At 38.8% G+C, this 27,555-nt stretch overlaps 1 protein-coding gene across 1 annotated transcript; it reads right to left on the bottom strand.

Annotated features, from left to right (window-relative positions):
* Nucleotides 1–1,865: 1,865 nt before the first annotated feature.
* On the bottom strand, nt 1,866–26,828 carry LOC140235747 (uncharacterized). The gene is made up of 15 exons (XM_072315760.1): nt 26,816–26,828; nt 24,370–24,681; nt 18,779–19,132; nt 18,271–18,396; nt 17,627–17,701; nt 15,740–17,319; nt 14,419–14,580; nt 13,174–13,347; nt 10,703–10,888; nt 9,541–9,723; nt 6,898–7,080; nt 5,152–5,334; nt 3,943–4,137; nt 3,434–3,502; nt 1,866–2,021 (listed from the first exon to the last, which is right to left on the bottom strand). Exons 1-15 carry the CDS (start codon nt 26,826–26,828, stop codon nt 1,866–1,868), a joined length of 3,951 nt encoding a protein of 1,316 aa, XP_072171861.1.
* Between the last annotated feature and the right edge of the window lie 727 nt (nt 26,829–27,555).

Here is a 27,555-nt window from a genome sequence, read left to right as displayed (position 1 = left end):
TCTCTTATGAATTTTAAGGTCAGAGAGTCAAAGGTCAAGGGTCAATTTAAGGCCAGGTGAGAATGGTAACAATTTACCATTTTCTGGAGAAATCGCACTTTTCTCCATACCTTAAAAATTACTCAATGCATAAATTTATGAAACGGTCAAAGTCAATAAAACTCCTCAAGTCCCCCAATACATTGCTCTCCCATTCATCCAATTAAACCTTGGTCAAGGAAGGTGAACATTCAACACATTTGTGACAAACATGACATTCTAATATTTTGCCAATTATGTGAAACTGTCATCATATGTCCACATGTACTATAGACCTATAGTAGGAGAATCGTGCATTATTGTGGAGGCATACCAGTTGCCATAGTGACATTTCTAGTTGTTTGCTTGTTTCACTATTATAGCCCATGTTGCCGTCCTCTCCTCCGTTCTTACTGTCTCCTTCCTGTCCCTACTCCTTCCTGTCCCTTCTCGCTTTCTTTCCTGATTTAGTCTTGCTCCAATGCCTTTCTTCGATTGTCTTTTACTTCTCGTCCATGTTTTCACCCTCTTCCTTCCCTCATCCCTTTCTTCACTTCTTTGCACCCCACCCCTTCGGTCATGGTTTATCATTAGGGAGCTTTAGATTTTGACGCGCGGACGTTTGAGCCGACGCTTGCGCTGGACGTTCTCCTCTCCCCGCGTCATGTGGAAAAGTAGCTTTAGATTATGCTGGGACGCAACGTATAAAAAATAAGATCGCGCACCCATATGATCAGTGCATGAAGAAGCTCTCTACGTCGCAAACTGTGCGGACGTGAAAATAGCCGAGTACGCGTAGTGAAAAACTCAGGCGACGCAAGCTAAAAATAGATTGACTTTACGCGTGCTACTGCGCACGCTCAGAACATGTTTTTTTCCTTTGAACGTCCGCGCGTCTAAAATCTAAAGCTCCCTATTCTCCAAAGAACTTTGTGCGTGTTTATACAGGAGCCTCTCGCATCGGCGCGCATGAGCCGGTATTTTACCTCCCGCATGAGCGCTTATTTCTCGTGTTTATACAGCAGTCAAAATACCGGCTCATGCGAGCCGATGCGAGCCGATGCGAGCGGACCTCAGCTGAACCGGACCTCTCGAATTTTGGGGTCAAGCATAGGTCACGTTCGCAGTGCAGTTTATTGCATGATGGGAAAAAATGAAAAAAATCAAGATGGCACCGGCAAAGTCATCAGGACCACCAAGCTTGAAGGTCATTCTTGTAACGTTCCTCTTGACAACCACTCGGCCAAATGATCAATTGAAATCCCGTTTTTCAGTAAGAAGGAGAAGACGTGGTTCGATCATGACAGATATTAAAATACCTTGTACACGCTTTCCGGTTACCCCTCGAATTTCGGTCGTCTGTATAAACACACAGCAAAATACGCGAGGCTCCTCTCGCATCGGCCACCTCAAAAGGTGGCGGACGGAACCTCTCGCATGAGCCTGCATTTGGCGGCGTATGCCGGCATACGCCGTGTTTATACAGAGCAAAATTCGAGAGGTCCTCTCGCATGAGCCGGCATGAGCCGGCATGAGCGCGTATTTTGCTTCTCTGTATAAACACGCTCTTTGTGACTCTTTCTTCGTGACGTTTAACCGTGTTAGTTCCCCTCTCCTGCCTTGATTTCATTCTCTTGCTTGATCTGGGCCCCGTTGCTAGAAACTTTGCGTTTAAACGCAACTTGCAACTGATTGTCACTGGCCAATCAAAATCATTGTTGCATGCATGTCTTCTTAATAGGGCAGACCCTGAGCCAATCAAAATGGTTGTTTCAAAATTAGCAATTATTTGCAATTGATTGCAACTTTCTTGCAACGGGGCCCTGTTTTCCTGGTGCACCTGTCCTTTAATTTCCTGTTCCTCTCGAGAAATCAACTCCTCGAACGTAATCTCCACATCTGCTTGACTCAGTTTTGTCCGGAGCTTGTACGTGTTCTTGCCCAGAACCTTGGTCGGTTTCGTGTCTTCTCTTGCCTTCTAGGTCGCTTTGATTACTGGGTGTCTGTGGTGAAGAGTGAAAAGAGATTTAATGGAATGACTTGAGATTAATTTTGTCGGATAGTTGTTACAATAGAAGATTGGTGAATTCTCGGGTGATCCAAATGAGGTATATCAGTTCCGCGATCCCTTATACTCAGCATTATTAGTGTCCATTAGCATTTTTTTTTTGTGTGTGTGGCAATATCTAAGGTCGACCAGTCTGAATTTACCCAGGTACTTAAGCGACGTCTCATGCACGTTGTGGCATGTGGTCCCTCAAAACAAATCACGGTACCCTTGGCGATCTCTCTCTATCTCTCTCTCTCTCTCAAAAAAAAAAAAAAATCTGAGACTGGAGATATCAATGGAATTTTACGCGAATCTGACGGTACAAAAAATAGATAGCTAACTTCAGTTTCAGATTATCGGGGTAGCAGCGTACGCCGCGCAATGCTATAAGGAAGCGTGAATTGTTGATGTTTTGACAGACATCAAACAAGACGACGTCGATTTAATATTTCCTGATAACTGGTTTAATTCAAGCTTGCATAATCGGAATTGATGCACTTGAGATATTTACATGGATATAACAGTTTTTATTTCTTTAATTGAAATTTAAATACTCGATAAAGATAACTATGTATCAAGATTTTTTCTTTTGTGGAACGCATCGTACTTTACTCTGAAATTAGATGTTAAAGTGTTCCTCATAACCAACTACAGGGTGATCATCATGTGTTTGATAGCCGCTGCGATTTGGAATGTTTTATCTATTTATTCATTTATTTATTTATTTTTTTTTTTGCTTGATCGCTCCTCGCGATGTCACATTCGCACGTATTGCGAATTGAAGTTGAAACATTTTCAAGTTGTCTTGAGCGTATCAAAGCAATTCGTACCCTGACATGAAAAAGTGGATAAAAATCAAGGGCCAAATCTAGATACTGTCCTCGTTCGATGTGGTAGATAAAATTTGATAATGTCACAAGCTAAATTGTGAGTTAAAGTGGAAGGACCGTAGCAATCATGATAATGCAGAGAAGGTAAAGTGGAGTTGGGTTGGCGAAGTCTTCAAAGCGTATCAGTGCAAAAACAAAAACAAAGACGTATAACGTCGCACTATAAGAAAGTACAGTCAATTTGCATGCTGTTTTACTTGGGACTCGTGTAATTAAAATGTGGCTATGAAAAAAAAAAAAACGCGCAAAAAACTGTTCATGATGATAATTCAGAGGTTGCTGGTAAAAATATTTTCCAGTACAATATCATATAGTGCTTAACGTACGATTTAACTTATTTTTTTTTTTTTTGTTTCCACCCGGCTGTCCCACAAAGTTATGCTACCTTATCCATGATAAGCTGTATGACTTTACGACTAAATAATAACATGTGTCTTAATTAATGAAATAAAAGCCCATTTTTTTTTTTATATACCTCTGTGCCTCGTAGATAGTCATGGAGTAACTTGCTTAACGGCTTTTGGTTGACAGTAATGCAGTCCACCTGTAGCATGATGAACAAAATGGAAAAGGGCACACTTTTTATTACAATTTAAGTCAATCATTACTATCTCTGAAGAAAAATGTTTTTATGCGAAAAAGGATAACACCAGCTGAATATAGCCACCTTTTTTGCAGAAATTTGTCATTTCGATAAATCTTCTTGTAAAATTGATTAACGACTTTAGTGTTTGAAAAACAAAATTGACAATTTGACGTGATTATGGTAACAATGTTTGAAATAAGGAGAAAGTTATTTTTTTCACTTTTCTTGTAATTTTTAATATAACAAGATGAAACAACAGAATAGCCGAAATGATTCCACCGCAAAGGCTGCACTATAGTGCAGTAAATAATTTGATATCACCCTCAAGGCTATTGATGTTATACTCCCGTCCCCTATTCTGGACGAGATCTGAGTGAATGGCGATGTCGGATTCTTACTTTAGAGCGTGAAGCCTGTGAGGCAATGCTCGTGAAGAATGTCTTTGGTAAGTTATCGCAAATGAGATCGGCAATTGTAAGATGGGGCATACGACAAAGAAACTCAGCGAAGGTTGCTGCTGCTGACTCTGAGACGAACCGCGACCTTCTCTCGAAAAAGTACAAGCTTGTAGAATACAAGAAGAGCTTGCGAATCTGTAAAAAAAAAATGAAATAAACAATAATGCACTTATGAACAGCTTTGAACATTCCTATTTTCTTCTGTCATGCTGATTATTACAGGAATGTGTTACGTTTGACGTTTTTTGTTTGTTTGTTTGTTTTTTTAAATAATACACGGCAATTACAGAACACTTTTCACTTTCCAGCATAGAAAACAAGAATCATCACTCATCAGAAAGAAAGCACTATCAAAAGTGTTGAAAATATAAAAAGACAAAACAAAACAAAACAAAGAACACACAAACAAAAACATAAAAAAACTTAAAATGAAATCATAAATGAAGCAAGGCTATTTCGTATCATTGCAGTGGTAAAGGATACTCTCTCTGGCTGGCCGATGGCAGCGGTATTTAATAAGGTCTGGAGAAAATAAATAGAATGATGGGTAATAAGAAGGGATCAAATTGCCATTTGGGGTCTCTCGTTAAGCGATTCAACCGTCTTCGTGGCAGGAGAAGCCTTTGTGTGGCCGTCTGCACTTCCCTATGTCATCAAAGTGGGATTTAGTTCATGAACTGATAGCAAATATTCTATATAAAACACTATACATGTAATACATTAAATGTAGAATATCAAGTGTTGAATAAGCCAGTTCACAGTTACAATCTGACCATGTGCAGATAAAGGTCATTGCAGACCTTCTCTTGAAATGGATTTACAACTGAGGTATTCAAAACCTAGAAAGGGTTTCTGTGTTGTAAATGAACCAGGTGTAGATTGGTATTTACAGGTGAATGTGCATTCTTTTCAGCAAGATTAACAAAAGTCATTCATGCAGCACTGACATGTAAATTAACACTTCCTGCATGGCTGTTTTCAACTGCTCTTCTTGAAGACCATTCCATGTATTGCAAAGTCTGTGGTTGGAGAGGTCATTGCAGACTAGTGCTAACTGTGAACTGGCTTATTCGTCTTCCATATCAATTCGAGAGAGTGCGATAGGCATAAACATGCTCTGGAAAGACCGACAGTGCAATAACTACCCACCTGACAGGATGGGGCTGACGCGGCGGCTTTTGAGAGGAAACTATCGGGCAAGTAGGGACACTGCAGAGTGAAACTCGAAAGACGTGGCATAGTAAACACCCATCGGATCAAGTCCTGTCCCATCGAGGACTGATATTTGGGATCCTCGGGGTCATTGTCAAAACAAAGCTCCAGATCTTGAATCTGTATGTTATAATAAAACCATATGAAAAATGAATGAATGAATAAAATAGAGGATAAATAAATAGGTCAATAAATTTATATACAGGTGTATGTACATGGAAAATAAAGCATGTGAAATTGGTAAGAAAGAATAATCTAACGTAAATAAGGGAAGAGATACGAATGTATTCAAACAGGGGCAGCCTGGAACACGCATGTAATGTTTGAGCATTTCAAGCGAGCCTCAAACAAAGTAAAACAAAGTGGTCCTGATAAAAAGGTGGGATCTACCTTTTATTAGGACAAGTCTGTTTGAATTTGTACTAGAATACCTCGGCCATTTCAAAACCGATTATCACAAAATAAACATTTAATTCTTATTATTATTATTGTATGCTCTTTTATATTTCATGAAAGTGGTTTCTAATTGTCTTGCAAGAAGTTAGATCCTGAAAAGGAAATCAAAATTTATCCATTTAACGTGCTTAAAGGAAACCAAAACCCAAAGAGCAATGTGACTGGAGTGAAAGCAGCAACATGTAGAACACATCAGTGAAAGTTTGAGGAAAATCGGACAATCGATGCAAAAGTTATGAATTTTAAAAGTTTTGGTGTTGAAACTACTAGACTACTAGAGTTCATGATGTCATGTGTGAACAATAATATAAGGAATATATAAAGAGAAATCCAAAAAAGTTAATTTCTCATGAAAATTACATCTTAATCAACTTGATACTGACATAATGTTAAGGGTATATAATTCCCCCTGGTTTCTGAAAGCGGTTAGTCAAGTGCTCTTTCATTACGCTATAGAAAAGTGAAAGCATGTTGAATTTTCCTTGTATTTTCTTTATATTGTTGTCCACACATGGCGTCATGATCTCTATTAGTCTCCTGATCTAGTGGTTCCAACACCAACACTTTTAAAAATTCTTAACTTTTGCAACGATTGTCCGATTTTCCTCAAACTATCACTGATGTGTTCTACGGGTTGCTGCTTTCACTCAATCTACATTGCACTTTGGGTTTTGTTTTCCTTTAAGGCTAAGATTAAGATTTCATTCTAGTGATTTTTTGTTTATTCTTTACCAAAGTCATTACCTGTTGGCCCGAAACAAGAAGAATAATGTGTCTTAGCGCTTGTGTGTGTGTTTGTGCGTATCTGTGTGTGTGCATGTGTGCGTGTGTTTGTGTCACGAACTTCCTAGTGGCCCTTTTCTTGTCCCTCCGTGAATTTTCATGTCATCTGTATGAAAAGATGCATCGTCAGAAAAAAAAAAATACAATGCCCATCTGCGTAAAACTTCTTACATGGTGTAATGCCTTTCACGTGGTTATCTTTATATTGAAAAAAAAACGTTCTTTTCGCAGCAAAATTGTCTTTTCGCAGCAAAATTGCTGTTTCTTTGTTCATACATTCAAGGGCTATGTAATGAAGGAGTAAAGACAACGATGGAATGACTGTACTATTCAACCAGAAAATCACGCATGGATGGTCTGTGGCTATTTACTTTTCAAACAAGATCTACACTAAATACGCTTCAAATACATGTAGCTAGTGAGGCATTGTCAAAGATTACATACCTGACAGGATGATGCTGAGATGGCGGCTATTGAGAGGAAACTGTCGGGCAAGTAGGGACACCTCAAACTAAACTTCGACAGACACGGCGTAGTAAATACCCATCGGACAAAGTCCCCTCCCATCGAGGACTGATATCGGGAATCGTCAGGAGGGTTGTCAAAATGTAAGTCCAGATCCTCAAACTGTGAAAAAAAAACCCCCAACAGATCCAAAACATTTGTAGAAAGTTGAAAGTAAAATAAAATCTTGCAAAAATGACTAGAAAGAATGGTAAAATGAATATAACATTTTTGCTCTTGTTTTTGTCAAAGTAATTGTTTGCTGGCCAGTCACATGGAAGTGTGTGTATTGGTGTTTTTGCGTCTCTTTCTGTGCGACAGAGTCCTTCTCTTCCCTCCGTGAACACACAATCTACATTCTGTAGCTCGAGGGAATATTATACAGCGACACCACTGCAGCATCTCATTTAGGAAGGTCTGTCTGTCTGTCTGTCTGTCTGTCTCTCCATGCTTGATCATCTGTTTCATAGTTGAAATAATCAAGGAGCTCTGCGTTAATAGTGGGACCCTCCATTTCCATTCCCATCTTTGTACTATGTTTATGTATATCATTATACCATAAAAAAATGAAATTACGTTGTTACTCATGACCACATGTATTTTGTTAATTCACGTTTTTGAAATCATTACAGATATGTTCTGTTGATGCATTGATATAGTTTTCCCTGTTTATTTAATGGAAATGAAAATAAAGTTGAATTAAATTGAATCATCTATAATAAAAAAAAAACACCTAGTAAGACTATTCGGAGTGAAACGATGTATCGTCAAAAAGGTTTTGAGACTGTGCAGAGTCTATCCGGATACAGCATTTCATAATTTCAATTGATAATCTTGCTATTTCAATACATATTCTATGGCAGCAAAATTGTCTTTGCTGTTCTTTTCTTTCATTGTATAATTTGGGGGTTTCTTACAAAAGGACCTTAAGCTATTTCCTATTAGATTAAGGTCTTTAATTTCACACAATTATAATGTTTACATTCTAGAAATTATTCTATTATCAGCTGAATATGTCTAAGAGTCATTACCATAGGTAAAAGATTGAACAATTAAAAACACCCTTCAAATGTATTTTGTGATATATGATTTTCTTTTATATTCATTATTTTTTCGGACTTAGCCCCTTTTTGCAAGGAAAGTCTTGAAAGTCTTTCTCATCCCCTATCATTTCTTCGTCAGTCGATCTGCTTTAAACTGCCCACTTAGCTACTAGAAACATTGCCTCAACAAAAAAAACAACAACACAAAATTAACTAAAATGTGAGCTTGAGTGACCATTTATGCCTAAGTGAGGTCGTTTATTGTCTGTACCTTATTAATATTTATCACTCTGTCCGTATTAAAAGAAAGCTGATTTGCCCTATAAAGCAGCAATCTCTTAACCAAGCACAATGCATTGAACAAGTGCATGTTTGTGTAGGGTTTTTCTTCCCTTTTCCTCCATAACCATCTTTATTCTTCTTCATAATCACCGTCATCACCACCATCACCATCTTCATCAACATTGTCGTCATCTGTAACATGGTTGATTTAGTAGTTTCGTAACATAGTAACCTCACACAATGTGCATTGTGTTCTGTTTACGTGGTCGTGTGTTGATATCTGATTGGTCAGTATAGCCAATAAGGATACATGATAGATAATGTGTGGATATTAGCCCTTTTGCAAGAAAAGTGGTCGCATTTAGTCCCTTTTGAAAGAAAACATGTCTTTCAAATCAGTTTTTCACAAACTTCCTGCAAAGTTTGGGAGCTGTAAGTAAGCTATATAGTCAGCTGATGCCCATGGTAAATTCCTGTTTAGGCACGTCAAAAACTTCTATGTGATAAAAGATGGATTTACACACTTTTGAAAAAGACCACACACACTCACACAATTATATGAAAATAGATTACATAACGCTATTTCCAGCCATAAGGGGAAATGAGGAATAAATGATAGTTTGGGGGAATTTTGATAAAAAGCATGATAATATTCAGAAAAAAATGCAAATATTGCCCTTTTTGAAAAATTATGCATTAATATTGGCTCAACGAAGCATTGAATTGACAAGAGCACAAAATGCATCTTATACCACAAAATTATGTTAATGAGAAAATAAAACTTTTTTTTTAGAAAAAAAATACCTACACTCCCCCAATGACCCGTTTTCTATGCACATCTCTCCCATTTTTTTTTTCTTTTTTGCATCACTGACAATCTCCCCTTAATCATAAATAACATCGATGGTACAGTCCTCAATCTACTCACAATACGCCATCTGTGTTCTACTGTGGAGTAGTCCTTAGGCCCCAGATCACTGATAAGGCATTGAAAAACATTGTCAAAACCTTAAGGGGAATCAAAAATTTCCCCTTTGGAGCGAATTCCCCTAAAATACCTCGTTTTCAGACGTATGTTCCCCCTATGGACTGTTTTATATATATTTACCATGTTAAATCGCAACAAAGTGGGGTTGATGTGCGGAAAAAAATATTACTTAACAAGTAAATCAAACATGACTAGTGGTTACTTTCTTGAATCCAAATAAGATCTAGTACGCTTCAAATAGCTCGTGACGCATTGCCAGAGATTACATACCTGACAGGATGATGCTGAGGCGGCGGCTGTTGAGAGGAAACTATCGGGCAAGTAAGGACATCTCAGACTGAACTTCGACAGACATGGCATAGTAAATACCCATTGGACGAATTCCTTGTTCATCGAGGACTGATATCGGGAATCGTCAGGAGGGCTGTGAAAATGCAAGTCTACATCTTGAATCTGTGAAAAAAATATCAGAAATACAAGAACATAAGCGCATGTAAAAATGGAATGAAATCAAGATAGCATAAATACAAAAGATCGCTGAAGAGGTGAAGGCCCCAGAACAGGTCCTGTAAATGACAATGTGCATTTCAAGACAAAGAGACTTTTTTTGTTTTTGTTTTTGCCAGATTATGCGAAACTCAAATGGACGATACGAAAAGTATGTGCCAATCTGTAGATCTCCTCCACAGGAATGAAGCCAATGATTAATTCACGTGTCAGGGCATAATGATCGTTTATCTCTCTATTACCAAGGAAAATAATAATGTCTTTATGACGGCGATAACCTTTCGCCGCCCCTCCTTTTTGAAGATGTGCGGCACTTACTGGTACAGACGATATGCGGAGACAGGTCATCTCCGCAACGTCTCCTAAAATGTAGCCGACTCTCCGGGGAGTCGCGAGACTATCAAACATGTTCACAATTTTTTCGGTGATTCATTCCAATCTCTAGCTGGTCGCGGAAAAGTCTCCGCGACGCTTCCCCCGACGTCTCCATACTTCTCCGTCTAATCGTGGCCAATCAAGTCGCGTAGACTTATTTTATTCGCGATGTCTCCGAGACGTCTCCGCGACTTTACGGAAACTCAATTTGCGACCTACAGGAGGTGTCGGGGTAACGTCTCCGCGACTTCAGGACGAATTAATGTTCATCTTCTTTGGACAAATTGTTGGAGACGTCTGACAAGTTCCCCTGGAGTCTCCTCGGTGAGAGCGCAAGCCATTTTTATTTCTTTTTTGGTCTCTCGTGTCGCATTTTTCGTTTTTTTTTTTGTTTTCGTTTTTTTTTTTTTAAGGCCCGCCAGTCGCAGCTAAGTCTCCTCCAGTGAGATACACCTGTCAAAAAAAAAAATAAAAATAAAAATAAATAAATAAAAAATTGTCTGCTCCGCTTCAAACAGCACATTATGATGCATAGTGACAGATAAAATACCTGGCAGGTAGATGCTGAGGCGGCCGCGGCTGCTGAGAAGAAACTACCGGGCAAGTAGGGACATCTCAGACTGAACTTGGACAGACATGGCATGGTAAATATCCATCGGACAAAGTCCCCTCCCATCGAGGATTGATATCGGGAATGGTCAGGGGGTATGTCAAGATGCAAGTCCAGATCTTGAATCTGTGAAAAAAAAAAAAAAGATCAAAATCATATCAAAGACAATTCGTCGTGCGCATGGCAGATTGTCGTTAGCGCGCTCCCGTGCGCATGGCAGATTGTTGTTAGAGCACTTCCGTGCGCATGGCAGAAAGTTGTTAACCCTATGCGCGCTCCCACACCCTAACAACAATCTGCCATGCGCACTCCCACACTGTAACGACAAATCTACCAGGCGCAGGGAAGCGCGCTAACGACAATCTGCCATGCGCACGACGAATTTGAAATGGAATGAAATGGTGTGACATCGGCAAGAAAGAATGCTAACATGAATATTACAGACCAACGCAAATGTGAAGGCCCGGAACATGCCCTTGTACATGTACGTGCATTTCAAGATAGAGACATAAGATCAACCGTAATTCGTTACAGTGGCAATTGTTGCTAGGCTTGGCTAAGAAAGAGAGAGAGAAAAAAAAAAAGAAAGAGAGAGAGAGAGAGAGGTGAATCTGTTCGTAGGCACATTGCAAATCAACATAATACTTCCATGATTATAAGGCGATAATATTAACAGTGACATTATTGAAAGCGCGTTAGAACTAAATGACCACTGTACCCGATCACTGATGGGTGATCATTATGAAACAAAGAAAAACCTTTAAAAGTTATAAACAGAATGCATCCCTGGAAAAGACCGCTCTGTACCAAGACTTCTCTTTTTATCGAACTACCCTGTCGTTCAATCAGTTGTGCCAACCACTGAGATACCTCGGTCACGTGAATCAGGCCTTGTACAGTGCACTCACCCTACTCTTTTGGCAGTATTCGTCTCCGGTTAAAGGGGAAATCCAGTCCAAATAATATTATATAAAGTTAACCTGATTACAATGGTAAAAATTTGACTGAAATTGGATGAAAAATAAGGAAGTTGTGACATTTTAAAGTTTTGCTATAGTATCTCTGCAAAACAGTTCTTGTACAGTGGATATGAATATGCAAATGAGTGAGATATCCATTCATAACCTCACAATTTTTCAATGGTCGTGTACAAAATAATGACGAAAATTCAATGTTTCTGTCATTGAAGTCATTGAAACATGGTGTTATTCCTGGTTGAATAACTTCAGAATAGTAATCAGTTAGATGTACGAGGATTTGATCCTCGGGCATAAATGCGTTTGAATGAAAAACTGGAAATTTCAAAATTTTATGTACATAATATATATGGTGGAGGGGATGACATGCTCACTTTGCTCATTAACCACATTCATATTGACCGTCCAAGAACTGTATCCTGAAAAATATAAAAATCTTAATTAATGTCATTACTTCCTTATTTTTCATCCGATTTCGATCAAAATTATAACGCTGAATTCGAAATATTTTACTCTTTCTTATCAGCCTAAGTTATATTTGGATTGGATTTCCCCTTAAGGGGATGACTAGTAACTGATCAGTGGGAATCAGTGGGAATGCTTGTGCAGTGACGGGGCGATCGTTAACGGCCAGTCAACAATCGCCCCGTCACTGTACAGGTACGCTAACCTGGAAACACTGAACTGCACATTACTTGAATATGAAACCATTCTGAACCAACATATCACACAACAATAGATATAATGTACTCTTAAATGAATCCCACAAGGATTGGAACAATCATCCACCAGCATTCCCACTGATTCCCACTGATCAGTTACTAGACATCCCCTTTAATGTTGAATAGGACACATTATGTAAATCTGACAATTTAACTATGATGAAATATATTGTGACTCATGGTTTGATAGGGGCGTTGTGGATATTTAAGCGTCTCGTTTTTAATAGTGACATTAGGTATCTGATCAAGGCATCGATTCTGTTTGTCCTGACGGCAGTACGGGTTGGACGTACTCAAAGACTCGTAATGTGATAGCTCCCAGGCAATCATTGGAAAATTTAGTTTGGATCCACATTTAGTTTGGATCTCCATGGATACACATGGCCTAATTAATGTTTACGGTGTGTCTGTTATGGAGGGTTCAAAATCACTGTTGTTTCTGTCGTTACGTTTTGTTGTTTATAATTTTTCAATTCATTTTCTACGGCAGCACATTGTTTTTGCTGTTCCTTTCTTTCATACATTGAAGAGATTTGTGTTGGAAAAAAAGTTAAATGGTAAGACTGACGCCAATCTGGAAAATACCCTAAACCACAAAAAAAGCTACTCAACTATGTAGTGAATCAAACATGACCGATGACTTTTAATATTTCGAAATAAACTCCTCTATACAGTACAGACAGCAAATGACGCATAGTTAACGATGAAATACCTGACAGGATGATGCTGAGGCGGCGGCTGTTGAGGGGACATTTTCAGGCAAGTAGGAGCATTTAAGTCTGAAGTTCGAAAGACGTGGCATGGTAAATACCCATCGGACAAAGTCCCCTCCCACCGAGGACTGATTTAGGTAGTCATCATCGAAATACAAGCTCAGATCTTCAATCTGTAGAAAAAAAGAAGAGAGTCAAAATATCGCGAAAAACTAAGAAATAAGAAAGAAGAAAAATAATCAAATGATCATCATTAGAATATTACTATTATCATTATTATCATTACTACTACTCCTAGCACTAATACGATACTACTTCTACTACTACTGCTACTACTACTACTACTATACCGCTAATATTATCATTGTGACGGAAGGCTGGAACATGCCATGTAATGCTCGTGCATTTTAAGTAATAGACATAAAGATCAAACTATTTCTCCGACTTTGGTTCATACATTTGAACAATTTAGTTATACTAAGTACATACAGAGTGTCATATTTTATGGTGATAGGATGAGGAATAAGAACGTTTTCAAAATTTACAACAAATTGCAATGAACAAGGATGATGACATGGCAGTCTCACCATAAGAATGCATGAGTTGGGGCTCAAGGAAGCAGAACAAAAACGACGACATGTACAGATTCCCCACAGGTGAACTTGGAATTTCACTGCTACATTTCTGAAATATGTGAGGCTCCTATGTCATAAAACAGTCTGTTCAGCGTAATTTGTTAAAGATTTTGGGGAGTATTGGACCCCGTTTACAGTGCGGGGCTGGGCAGAGCCGCGGCCGAGCCCAGCCTCAATTGCGGGGCCGAGCCCCGCAATTTTGTCCGTTTACACTGCCGGGCTCGGCCGCGCTTTTAATTCAAACCTTTCAATATTTTGTTGTAGTGTACACGAGGTGAAATTATGAAAATCGTCTGGATATTCTAATGCTCCTTTAAGATCTTCCTGTCAAGCCTGCATTTCACAGTTACATTACAAATTCTGATGCAAATTCGTTTCTTTGTTTCAGAAGCCTTTACCACAGTATAGCACTGTATTCACTTCTGATTTTTATTTTGTTTCTTACATCATATAAGTAGAATAAAGCTGATAATTTTGTATTAGGGAGGCGGAAAGATATATCCCCTTAGCCATCTCTTTGATTGTATTGCCTTATTGTCATATCGTAGTAACAATTCATCTTTAGCCTGTACATTATGTTACATGCAACTATTCGTGATAAGGTCTTACCTGACAGTTCAAAGCCTCTGCGCTGAGGATCTTGTAGAAATCAGTGTGAAATTGTGAGTCAAAGATTTCTACTTTGCGAAGCACATAGCTGGAGCACATACCCTCTGCCAAGTCCCGTGACACAGATCTTCCGTACCTCACTCCGCTGACAAGTAAAGTTTCCTATGAATATTGGATTGAAAATTATTTGACATCAGTGAGAGGTAATTCATAACCAACAGTAGGCTCTACATAGAGTGGTGTTTAGAACTATACATGCAGTTGTTTTGGACGTGGGAAACTCAATTCAAGTGGAGCAAATTGATACGTTCAATTTATGACGTGATTCGTTAATCAGAGCTCTTTAAGACATTTAGTGGGTGTACACGCTCCATGTATTTTGTTATCAACCAGAGCCGAGGGGCGATAATACTTCTGCTATGTACCGTAAATTATGTAACGTGTATGCAGGCCTAGGCAGCACACAGTACGTCACTCTAGTCGATACACAGCGTATATTCAATATCATATCTTGATCGTACTTGAATGGTTACTGCCAGTAAGAGTTTGGCAACCAAGTGGTAACAGCAACTGTCGCAAATTGATCTAATTCTAGTCAAGCCTGAAACAGCTACAATTCTTTCCAGTATTCAATAGCTTTGTCATGCGAGCATACTTCTTGACTTCATCAAATTTGTTTAAAAAGGCCCAGAAAAGACATTTTATACATTTACCAACAATCCTATTGCCTGATGACAAGACATTGCAATTATTTCAAGTTACATGAAGTTCAGAATTAGCTCAAACTCCAATTCATACCTTACAACTTCATTACGGACAGACGGAGGACATCAGTTATTACCTGCATAAAATAACACTTCAATCGATATTCAACTCTTAGCAAGATTTTGCATTTCAGAACGATTTCCTTAAATATAGTGACAAAACTGGTCTTTAAGCCACTGTAGATAGAGCAGATGATGTTGAGCATCAAACGCATGGTACGTGAAAACCCATTGTTATGCACTGTCATTTTACATAATTGAAGGGGTCGGTGCAATATAGTGCTAACCCACACAATGGTCATTTTTAGATAATCGCTGCTGAATGTTTGGAAAGTCCATACATTGTACATTAATAAAACACGAATGCATGCATTTTTTACCATCTTATTGGTTGAATTCAAATATGATATTTTCAAGGAGGTTAGAGTGATGGATAAGGATCATGAAAATGCATGTAACTCAATTTTGACAAAAGTGTGGGTTAGCACTATATTGCACCGACCCCTTCAATTGTTCAGTGGCTTTTCAAATCGATAGCCAAGCTAGGTATCACTCACCACTTGGTTAAAGCGCACCATGAACACAACTCCTGAATTTGTATGCTCTGAATAGTATGATGCGACTTTGTGTTCCTTCCATCGTTCTCCCACTGCCCTGGTGGCCTCCTCAGTATGACATTCAAACGCAACGTCAACGCAAAAATTACGCTGATTATCATCAGCACTCCCAGGAGAATTAGAAAGTACGAAGGAATAGTTATCACAGTTTATCAAGCCATGGATGATATCAAGGCCAAGCTCACTTCGTAATGCTGAAGTGAAGTACAGTAGGTAGCGGAACTCTCTAGGCCGACTATGAAGTTCATTTTTCACATTGTCGTACTTATCACGATCATTGGCGAAAAGATTCTCAATATATACCCCTGCAATATATTCCTGGAATAATTTGTGGGGAAACGAAACCGTTGACACAACGAAGGACTGGATGTTGACATCGCGCCGACGCTCCCTTGTCATGACAGCTCTTTCTATTGTCAAAACCCCGACTCTGCAACATGTTTCCATGGCATCATGATACTCTCTGAATTGTTCTTCAGGAAATGACAGCTTTTTGTTCAATAAGCCATTCAGAGCTATCTCTCCTATGTCTTCGATTGCCCGACCAGCTTTCTTCACACATGTAATTGCGCATTGATTCTTCAGATTTTTACAAAGTTTTGACGCGTAGTGTTCTTTCAGAAAAGAAATCATTTCTCCAAACACTTTAGAGAAAGTTTGCAATGTTTGCATTTCTTTTCGTTTCTCTTCTCTGCAGTCATTCCATATGAGGCAAAGCATTGCACAGTAGATGGGAAACGGGGCCATCTTCCACCGGATAACGTCATTTTCCTGCATAAAACTGATCAAGCTTTCTGCAAGATTGTCCCTCTCTCTAATCCGAAAGTACCTCCTGATGTAAGTTGTTAAATTCTCTGTGTTAAATCCTTCGACGCTAAGCAAAGTGTAAGCTTCGGCAAGACTCTTGTCCATCATGAATTCATCTGTTCTCCACGGCCGTGTGGTAACAATTACCTTGCATGACTTATATTGCTCTACTCCTAGAATGCGAATGACCGCACTGCTGTTCTGTTCACTTAATTGTTCATCAAACTCGTCGAAACCGTCAAATATAAAGAGGACTCTACTAAGATTTGCTGAAATATAGTCATCTATCTTTTTATTTGTTGCTATATTTGAATGAGAGAGATAGGTTTTTACAATAGCACCAATACTTGTTGCGTTCTTGACATCTCGAAGAGGAATTAGGAGCACCATGTCCAGATCCTGGAGAATCCTACCCTGGCACCAATCCCAGGCAATCTTAGCGCAAAGCGTTGTCTTCCCAACACCTCCTTCACCCTGGATCAGAAGGCGCTGTAAAAGATTTCCATCGCTGTGGAAAAGATCCCCGTACGCTATTGGTGTCTTACGCATGCTGCTTCGGTCTATTATACTTAAATTGGTATAAATGTCATCCAATTCAACAAGCTCCATAAAGTTGAGTGGATCCACTCTGACTCTTCGTCGAGACACACGGTAATACGCCTTCAGTTCTTCCTTGCACTGCTGTACTTGTTCCTTTGTAAGTGAGGCTTGTCCTTAGAGGAGAAGTGACAACAGACAAAGACAACTGATATTTATTATGATCTATAAGTTTTTGATATTCTATTGGACATCCAAGTTGGATATCACTCATTCTTTTTGATATATATTTGATGTATTGTGTCATTGATAAAGATATGAAAATAAATTGATATAGAAATGAGAATGAATTTGATATTGTTGTGCAATGAAATATTCAATGAAAGTCGAGAAATTAAAAATCATCGTGCATGATATAAGAATAGACACAGTATTTATCTCATTTCTACAATGGATACTATGATAACGTAAATGTTTTCATACTCAGCATTAATTCTGCTTCCTCATAAAAATGCTCTGTTATGTTTGGTCTTCGCCAGCAGGGATTCCAGCCACATCCTGAAACATATCAACAACGGATGGAATACACAGTTAATATCAATGATCGTTTAAAAATAACGATAACGTGTACAAATTGTGTGTACCTGAATTCATTGAAAATCGTTGTTGTATATAGAGTACTGTCTCTGAGAGGCAGTAGTCGCACAGTATATCAATCCCAGAATAGTTTGATACCTTACGTGTTCAATAGTAGTCTCAAATTGTTGGGTTGCTTTTTTGTTTTTGTTTTTTCATTCGATTTTGAATATGTTACAGTGTTTTGAAGTAATGGTCTATTACCACAAGTTCTATACGACTATATGAACCCTGTATACGTAAACTATGTCACAGTCATCCTTGTGTGTAATAGCCTATTCCTTTTCACGGGTTTCTCGTTAATGCAGACCGATTCTTATTCATTTCAATATGGTTAGCAGTGGCTAACCCCCCTTCCCACCAAAAAAAAAAAAAAAAAAAAAAAAATATATATATATATATATATATATATATATATATATACACACAACCATACTCCCGCACACACTCACACAGATGAAGAAAGATATCAAGACTGCAAAAATCGACACCTTTTTGAGGTAGGTAGTCCGGATGTTTGTTTTGAAGATACTTTCCAACGAGGAGAAACAGGGTGGCTAGGGCAACAGGCACACCAATGGCGAGTCCAATGATTAGACCCGAATGATCGCGTTTCCCTGAAATTTGATATACAAATAGATGAAACACGTTTAAATTTACCACTACATTACAAGAAGAAAGCCAGATGTGTTGTATAAAAATCTCTATAAACATACAACGCTAACATTTTTTTTTCTAATGTGTGTCAGTACCAAAGATGTGATCACATGGAGAAAACTGATATACATTATTCAGAGGACATTCTGCGAATAGTCTAAGGCAGTTATTTCTGTCTTTACATTTGAAATTGGTATTAACTGATTGATAGAACGACACGTGTACAGTAAAGGCTGCTCTGCTAAGAAAATGTACAATTAAAACAAAAATGAAGCAAAAAAAAAATCGTTGGAGTATTGTTACATGTTTAGCCGTTATCTTCAGAAACACTGAAAATCCAACATTTCACTAAACCTGATACAGGTAGAACGGTGATTTCTACGGTCGACGTTCCATTCAGCGAGTCACCGGTAGCCACGCACATGAAGGTTTGCTCTGTCCCATGTTTAGCTGATACAGTGATTGTCGCGAACCTCTCGTATGTGTCGTCAGAAAGTGTGTTCTGTTGTGAAATCACGGAATCCAGTCTCTTTCCCGATTCCTCGGTCCATAGCATGGAAACGTTGGGCTTGAATCCACTCACGACGCACGTAAGAGTGAAGGAAGGGGTGTTGGAGGGAGATTGGTATGTACACCGGCTTTGACGAGACTGACTCTTATCAACGCATTCCTCGATTACATGTCTTGATGCCATTGCTAGGGAAATAGGAAAATTTAATTTTGAAATGACACTTCTTTGTGTGTATTCGAATTCATTTCTTCTCTCAGCAAAATTCAGCAACTTAATCTGTTTCACGGAGAGAGAAAGTTATAATAATTATTTTTGCGGCATTATGATTGTTCTGTTTAATCTGCAAAATTCAATGGGACTTGAATCTGATGAATGTTCACCGCAGAAGATTGAAATCATGATAACTGGATAATCTGCATATAGTAGTAAAATAAATTTACCAAAAACTTACGTGTTTGCAATTTAATCTATCATCAGAAATCGGAAGGGACTATGTGTGAACACCAGGGCCATGCACATGTGCGTTTAATTTGTGGAAGTTAAGGCTGTATGGTCTATGTTGCTAGTGAAGTCAGTGTATTCAGCCTCTGAACAATTTCTTCATCCTGTTGTAACTGTTTACATGGAACCGAGAGAGGTGGACCCATAAACCATCCGACTCCGGATATATATTATTATTCATTACAAATTAAACTGCAAACAAGTGTGTTGTTGTTCAATTTGACTATTTCATATCGGGATTAGAATACAATTATGACGAAGTCTTCATTACCATGGCGCCAAAGTTTTTGCTGCTCTTGATTGGCTTGGGATGATATTTCAGTTTCGAAAATTTCGAAAATTAATTGAACAGCGATAATATGTGTTTTCCAGTTAGGTAGGGTTTCAAGCACTTTCATAACATAGATATTAGATACTCTTTTGCAATAATTCACCCATTTCTGAACGGAGTTAAGTTTTCTCTTAAACTTTTCATCATCAGAAATTTTATTCCGTTTTATGAATAAACATGCTAAATTCATCCGACATTATGTCAGAGTTTGATGTGAATCTTCAGATTGCTAAGAAAGATGACGGCATCAAAAGCTGAGATCACAGGCGCACATGCACCTGTGGAATTAGATTGAGCATCAGTAGAAACAGACAACTGCTTGAATAACTAGCCACTTGGAACTCCATCTCTCGAACCTCCTTGATTGTTAGAGTGTTAGAATGTTTATGTACTTAGCCATTTGAGATATCAATAATTTGATGCAGAACTTTGATGAGTTAGTTTCATTCGGATTCTGTGATGTGTCTGTGGTGTACCTGTGATGTATTTAGTGTTTATTTTGTTGTGATATGCAATGTAAAAAGAATTTCCGGAGAGGAAAATTAAGTAATCAATCAATCTTCCGAAATACGGAAAATCCAACATTTCACTTAACCTGATACAGGTAGAACGGTGATTTCTACGGTTGACGTTCCATTCAGCGAGTCACCAGTAGCCACGCACATGAAGGTTTGCTCTTTCCCGTGTTTAGCTGATACAGTGATTGTCTCGAACCTCTCGTATGTGTCGTCAGAAAGTGTGTTCTGTTGTGAAATCACGGAATCCAGTCTCTTTCCCGATTCCTCGGTCCATAGCATTGAAACGTTGGGCTTGAATCCACTCACGATGCACGTAAGAGTAAAGGAAGGGGTGTTGGAGGGAGATTGGTATGTACACCGGCTTTGACGAGACTGACTCTTATCAACGCATTCCTCGATTACATGTCTTGATGCCATTGCTAGGGAAATAGGAACATTTAATTTTGAAATGACACCTTTTTTTGTGTGTGTGTGTATTCGAATTCATTTCTTCTCTCAGCAAAATTCTGTAGAAGTCGTTCCTATAGTAACATTGAAGAGACATCATGACTTTAGACGACCAAAATTTTCATAGCAAACAAAGTTTTTACTTGAGAGGCCTACATGCTCACTGCTTTTGTGTTTTTAAAGATAATAAAAAGTTTTGGTACCACAAAAATTTCCTTGTCTTAGTTTGTGTTTCAGGTTAAAGTACCTTTCATATAACTAACACTGTGAGACTTACTCGCCCCAAAGTGCTCGCATGTCTTAGTAATCATGCAATTAACTGCGACAAGCAGCTCCATACGCATAGCGACCAGCAGTCCCATACCGCATAGCGTAATCGGGCTTCGCATTGTAGCATCAGGATCATGACAGATTTAGTATCGCGGGATAAATGTTAACTTAAAATCCCCAAAATTCTTCAATTTGAAGACTTACCAATTAAGGTGAAGTATTGAAAACAGGCTTCGGGCAACGTTTGGTTCTGCCTATATAGTCCCTTTCTGTTCGAATTGATGACTGAATGTGACTCGGCCGAGAGGACCTTGGGAGAGCTACATACACCATGTACACTGAATACTACAGCCAGTGCATGCGAACCATGATGCGAACACATCACATGCGCACAAATTTCAAATCCCATATCAACGGATAAGATGTTTGTGTGCGCATGCGCTGGCCGTAGTAGTCAGTGTATGCATCGGTCCATGGTGTATGTAGCTCTCCCAAGGTCCTCTCGACCGAGTCACATTCAGTCATCAATTCGAAAAGAAAGGGACTATTGGCAGAACCAAACGTTGTTCGAAGCCTGTTTTCAATACTTCAACTTAATTGGTAAGTCTTCAAATCGAAGAAATTTTGGGATTTTAAATTGACATTTACCCGCGATACTAATTCTGTCATGATCCTGAATGTTACAATGCGAAGCCCCATTACGATATGCGTATGGGGCTGCTGGTCGCAGTTAGCTATGCGTACAATGGGCTGCACGCAGCTGGTCGCAGTCAGTGGTTTCGTACAATATTTATCGACGCTGTACGGCGACGGCTCTGGTACGAAACCATTATTGCATGATTACTAAGACATGAGAGCACTTTGGGGCGAGTAATTCTCACAGACAACGTACTTTAACGTGAAACACAAACCAAGACAAGGAAATTCAGGGAAACTTTTGAGGTACCAAAACTTTTTATTATCTTTAACATTATTTCATCATAAGGATATACTTTGGTTCCTATGAAGGCCAACATTTAAGAGTTATACCCAGGCAACGACCATTTTCGAGTATCCCCATGACCATGAATTAACTAAAATAACTTTAATTGCAGTTGACCAGGTACCCAGTGGCGTATCTAGGAAAAACGGCGCCCGGGGCAAGCACGAAAATTGCGCCCCTAATTTCTGAAAAAGTGTTCAACCCCAACCCCATCCCGGTAGGGACTTTAAACAAAGTCCACATGATGCTTTTTCAAGCACTTAAAAGGGATCTTTTGAGGGTGATTTATATGTAATGAATTTTGATAGATTTTGGCGAGCGAGCGCAGCGAGCGAGCCGAAAATTTTTGTATTTCAGCTTACAAAACATGGAATTCTTGTCATTTTTTGCTTACCAAATCTTACAATTCTAATCAAGATATAGTGACAGCCTTATAGATATCGATTTATACCAAAAAACTGAGGACTTTAAAAATACTCTAAATTAGTGCGCGCGAGTGAGCCGAAATTTGTAAATGTCCTCGTCATCATCACGTATTGTTCTTATCTTTTTTTTTTATAATCAATTTTGGCGAGCGAGCGTAGCGAGCGAGCCGAAAATTTTTGTATTTCAGCTTACAAAAATGGGATTCTTGTCATTTTTTGCTTATTAAATCTCACAATTATAGTGACGACCTTATAGATAACGATTTATACCAACAAACTGAGGACTTGAATACTCTAAATTAGTACGAGCGAGTGAGCCGAAATTTGTATATTTCTGCGTCATCATTACGGTTTTTTCTTCTCTTTTTTGATTTTTTTTTTGCGCCCCCCTCCCCCGTATGTTTGAAACCGTTGGCGTCCTCTTTTGATCCAATCGCCGATCGCTTCAGAACGAATGAAATTGCAGTCGCTGCTAAATACAAAATGACATGAGTGAACACAATAGACATTATCATTTTGTCCGCGTCATCGTCACGTTTTGTTATCTTCTTCTCTTTTTTTATACAAATTTTGGCGAGCGAGCGCAGCGAGCGAGCCGAAAACTTTTGTATTTCAGCTTAAAAATCATGAAACTCTTGTCATTTTTTGCTTATTAAATCTTACAATTCTAATCAAGATATAGTGACGGCCTTATAGATAACGATTTATACCAACAAACTGAGGACTTGAAAAAAATTATAAAGTAGTACAAGCGAGTGAGCCGAAATTTGTATATTTCCGCGTCATCATTACGTTTTGTTCTTATCTTGTTTGATTTGTTGTTGTTTTTTTGCGCCCCCCCCCCCCATGTTCGAAACCGTTGACGCCCTCTTTTGATCCAATTGGCGATCGCTTCAGAACGAATGAAATTGCAGCCGCTGCTCCGTGAAACATTTTGCCTGCTAAATATAAAATGACATGTGTGAACACAATAGACACTGTCAGTTTGTCATCATCACGTTTTTTTATTATCTTCTTTTTTGCATAAATTTTGGCGAGCGAGCGCAGCGAACGAGCCGAAAATTTTTGTATTTCAGCTCACAGAACATGGAATTTTTGTGTGAACACAATAAACATTGTCATTTTGTCCGCGTCATCATCATGTTTTGTTTTTATCTTGTTTGATTTGGTTTTCTGCCCCCCCCCCACCATTCTCCCTCCCCCTTCCTGGCGTGTTTTTTTTTTTCTTCTTCTTCTTCGTTTTTTTTTTCGTTCTTTTTTTCTTCTTCTTCGTTTTTTTTTTCGTTTTTTGCGCCCCCAAGGAGTGGCGCCCGGGGCACGTGCCCCCCTTGCCCCCCCCCTAGATACGCCACTGCAGGTACCTAGACACCTACAGAGTCACTTTTGTTACAATTTGATACATTTTCGATGAAAAATTAAATGAATCGTTACCACCATAACGGCAAAAGACGCCAATTATGATTTTGTCAAAAAGCCGATTTGTACTCAGCACCGTCAAAATGATATAGGAATTTTGAGAAAAAAAAAGGATAGAGAATGACAGATTCCTTTTTATTGGGGGGGGGGGGGGGTTCAGTAAAATCGTGACGGAGGTCGCGCAGTTTACTAATTTTACGTAAATATGTTGCTTTGACAGATGAGTCACCTACAAGCCATTTTTTTTTTCGTCACTTCTGTATTCATTTACTCATCATCTTATTTCCATCAAGATGCTATTACAGTGTAACATTTACATACACATAGCCATGTATATAAAATGCACAAAACAAAATTTGTACGATAGAATATATAAAACACAAGGTTACTTGTCTACCCGACCTTACTTTTCCCAATCCACCTAATTCGATGATGCGATATTTTCCCCTTCTAAGGTTGTCTCCCATTTATAAATGACTATAATAGTCAGACAGAGAAAGAGAGTGACAAGAAAAAAAAAATAACAACTTACACCTAATCGTAATGATGGTGGAATTTTCCAAACTTTGGAAATTCTTCAGCAGCACCTGACAATCGTATCGACCCTCATCTGCCACCTCCAAGTCGGTGATGACGAGGCTGAAGTTCTTATCGATGTCGAACCTCTCTTCCCTGCCCCTGAAGCTTCCATCGAAAAACTCAGCTTTGGAAACCTTCAGCTCCGGACGCAAGATGCTCCCCTTGACCCAGAGCACAGCGAGAGGCTCCTCCTGGATGTCACACTGCAATCGAATGTCTTCTCCTTTCCATCCTCGAACGTTGGGGGCAGTGCCTATCCTTGAGGCTTTACATGATGGAAATGGAATTTGAGCAAAGTCAGTTAAAAGCAGTTGTACTGTATCGTGCATGGATTAAGCTATACATACACATCATGGTGTAACCTGTTACACATGCTACCAGTCCTGTTTTCACAAAACATTTTTGCCGGCAAAGAAGTTAGATTACAAATACCTTCGTTCAATTCCCAGCGGAGGGGAGCGGGGGACTCTCGGACCCCAGCTTTTTTTTTTTTTTTTTTTTTTTGCACTATACATAGGAATACATAGGGTGTCACCACTTTGCACCTCCCCGTTTTTGTTTTTGTTTTTGTTTTTGTTTTTTACGCCGAAAGTGGCCTCACAAATAGAATGAAACCTTTCAGCTGAAGAAACCCCGAAGAGGCACCAGAAGTTGCCTTGGTGACGGACTTTTGTTTTAATTTAGCCTGTTAGCTGATAAATCCCGGAAGTGGGTCCCACACCTTTGAGAACGTGATTCCGTCCATGATAACGGCCCACGACCTATAGGACTACCGTCCACCAGCTCGACATAAGGCAAATAAGGCCCAAGAGACCGACGTTTACATTAAGGGGTCTGAAGTACGCGGTATTGGTCTCATGGTTTGTTTGTTTGTTTGTGTTTTGGCTTAACCCTATAAAGCCCAAGGGGGGGGGGGGGGGGCACATTGTGCCCCCTACCAGATTTTCATTTGCCACTCCTTCGCCCTTAATCTGATTTCTACCAAATATGGTGACTTTTCCTAAAATCTTATTGCGAACATTTTGATATATAATTTACTTATATTTGACGTTGCTGGTTGCCATGGCAACCATAAACTGACAACCATGTCAGTCAGATGTTGCATCATTTTTCTGTTCCCATTTCATTTAACAGTATTACAGTGTATGAAATTGGTGTTTCTTGACTAAAATTTGTTGAAGGAGCAAAGTTTGAAGTAATATTATATGGTCCTGGAAAGTTTTTTTTTTTCATTCTTTCCTTTGTTTTTATGTGAAAAAGGCATAAAACAGTAGATATAATAGAGATAACTAAAAACAATAGTATTTTCTAAAGATTGCCCTTTTATTTTGTGTTATTTTGATTCCTTCACCAAAATTATGCCTCTAATATCATGAGTTTATCATATCATCAATCTGCAATCTCAAAATTCCACTATCATGCAAATATGAAATGTCATAACTATACATGTACCCGTCCCAGTAAACATTTCATATCAGGTATTTCTTTATGTTGATATGAATAGCGCCCCCATGTGGTGATCTTGAGAAATTCCAACCTTAACAAATAATAAGATTCCACTTGCTTATCATTTATGGCAAATATGAAAATGATTGGTCTATAATAAGACATATATAATGGGGATAAATAAATTATACAGAAAATCATGTTTTTAGCATATTTCCTATGTATTTCTTTATATTTTGGTAAATAGCGTCCTCCCTGCGTGACCTTGAGAAAATTCAAATGTACGGTCATGTAGAGTATGAGTTACTCTACTCATGTGCCGAATATGACGATGATACATCAAATAATAAAAAAAGTTATATAGGGAGGAGGGCACAATGTGCCCCCTCCCCCCCCTCCCTTGGGCCTGCGAAGGGTCAAAATAGCTTGGGCTTAATAGGGTTAAACAGTGTCAAGCTTGTCGGTTTCATTTGCATATACAGTGTCGAGTTGTTGGGCCTTATTTTACCTATAATGTTGGGCTAATGGGCCGTCTTTGCCTAATGTTGAGTCGGTAGGCCTCTTTTTTCAGTATCGAGCTGGTAGGCTGTATGACTCGTGGGCTGTATGACTGTTGGGCTGTGTAACTCATGGACGTTGTTAAAGGGGTATTCTAGACGATTTTCATAATTTCACATCTAGTACATAAATCAACAGCTCCATGTATAGATTTGTGGAATTTATTTTGGTCCTTGAGCAGAGAAATCAATACTCTGAAAAACCCAAAACAAATTACACTGAACAAAGATAATGACATAGGAGCCTCACATACACTGTGTATTTCAGAAATGTAGCAATGTAATTCCATTACAATACCACGTGCTCAACAAGTTCACCTGTGTAGAATTTATGCATGCCTTCTTCTTTTGATCTGCTTCCTTGAGCCCTAACTTGTTGTGAGGCTGCCATGTCACCATCCTTGTTCATTGTGATTCTTATTGGTTATAAATTTTGAACACACTCCTATTCCTCATCCCAATAACTACAAATTCTGAAACTCTGCACCCAGTGTAACCTATCTATACTGTTGTTAATGTGTAAAAGTTTGAAAATCATTCAGAGGTCTCATTAAAATGTCGAGCTCGTGAGCTGTAGGTCTATGACAAGTGCGTGTCGAGCAGATGGGACGACCCGTATGACAGGTAAACCTTTAAAAAATAATGAAGTCGTGTTTATCACAAGGTTTGTACGAGCTGGTGAGATTTGTACACTGAACTGAAGAAACAAGCATAAGTATCATATAATAATAAGCATAAGGCACTGTATGGTGTGTTTTCCCCTCATTAACGTTTATATTAGCATGCAAATGGTGACTACATTAAGATATTCAGACGGATTAAGTGAACGTAATACTACTACTACTACTACTACTACTACTACTACTACTACTACTAATTATTATTATTAGGTGATCCGAGTATCCTCTCGGATCACCTTCTGTTTTTGTACGGATTCTTTCTTCTTCTTAGGTGATCCGAGTATCCTTCGGATCACCTTCTGTATCTGTACTGATTCTTTATTTCTGGACAAAAGTTGTGCAGAGATTAACTCAGAAAGTCCTCTGCCTATCAATTTCAAAATTATACCATATATGTATCATGTCACAAAGACGACAGATTTTGTGAAATCATTGTGATCAATGGACCGTGACGTC

This window comes from Diadema setosum, chromosome 12 (genome assembly GCF_964275005.1).
Source record: "Diadema setosum chromosome 12, eeDiaSeto1, whole genome shotgun sequence".
Lineage (NCBI taxonomy): Eukaryota > Metazoa > Echinodermata > Echinoidea > Diadematoida > Diadematidae > Diadema > Diadema setosum.
This window is presented reverse-complemented; position numbering and strand designations above follow the sequence as displayed.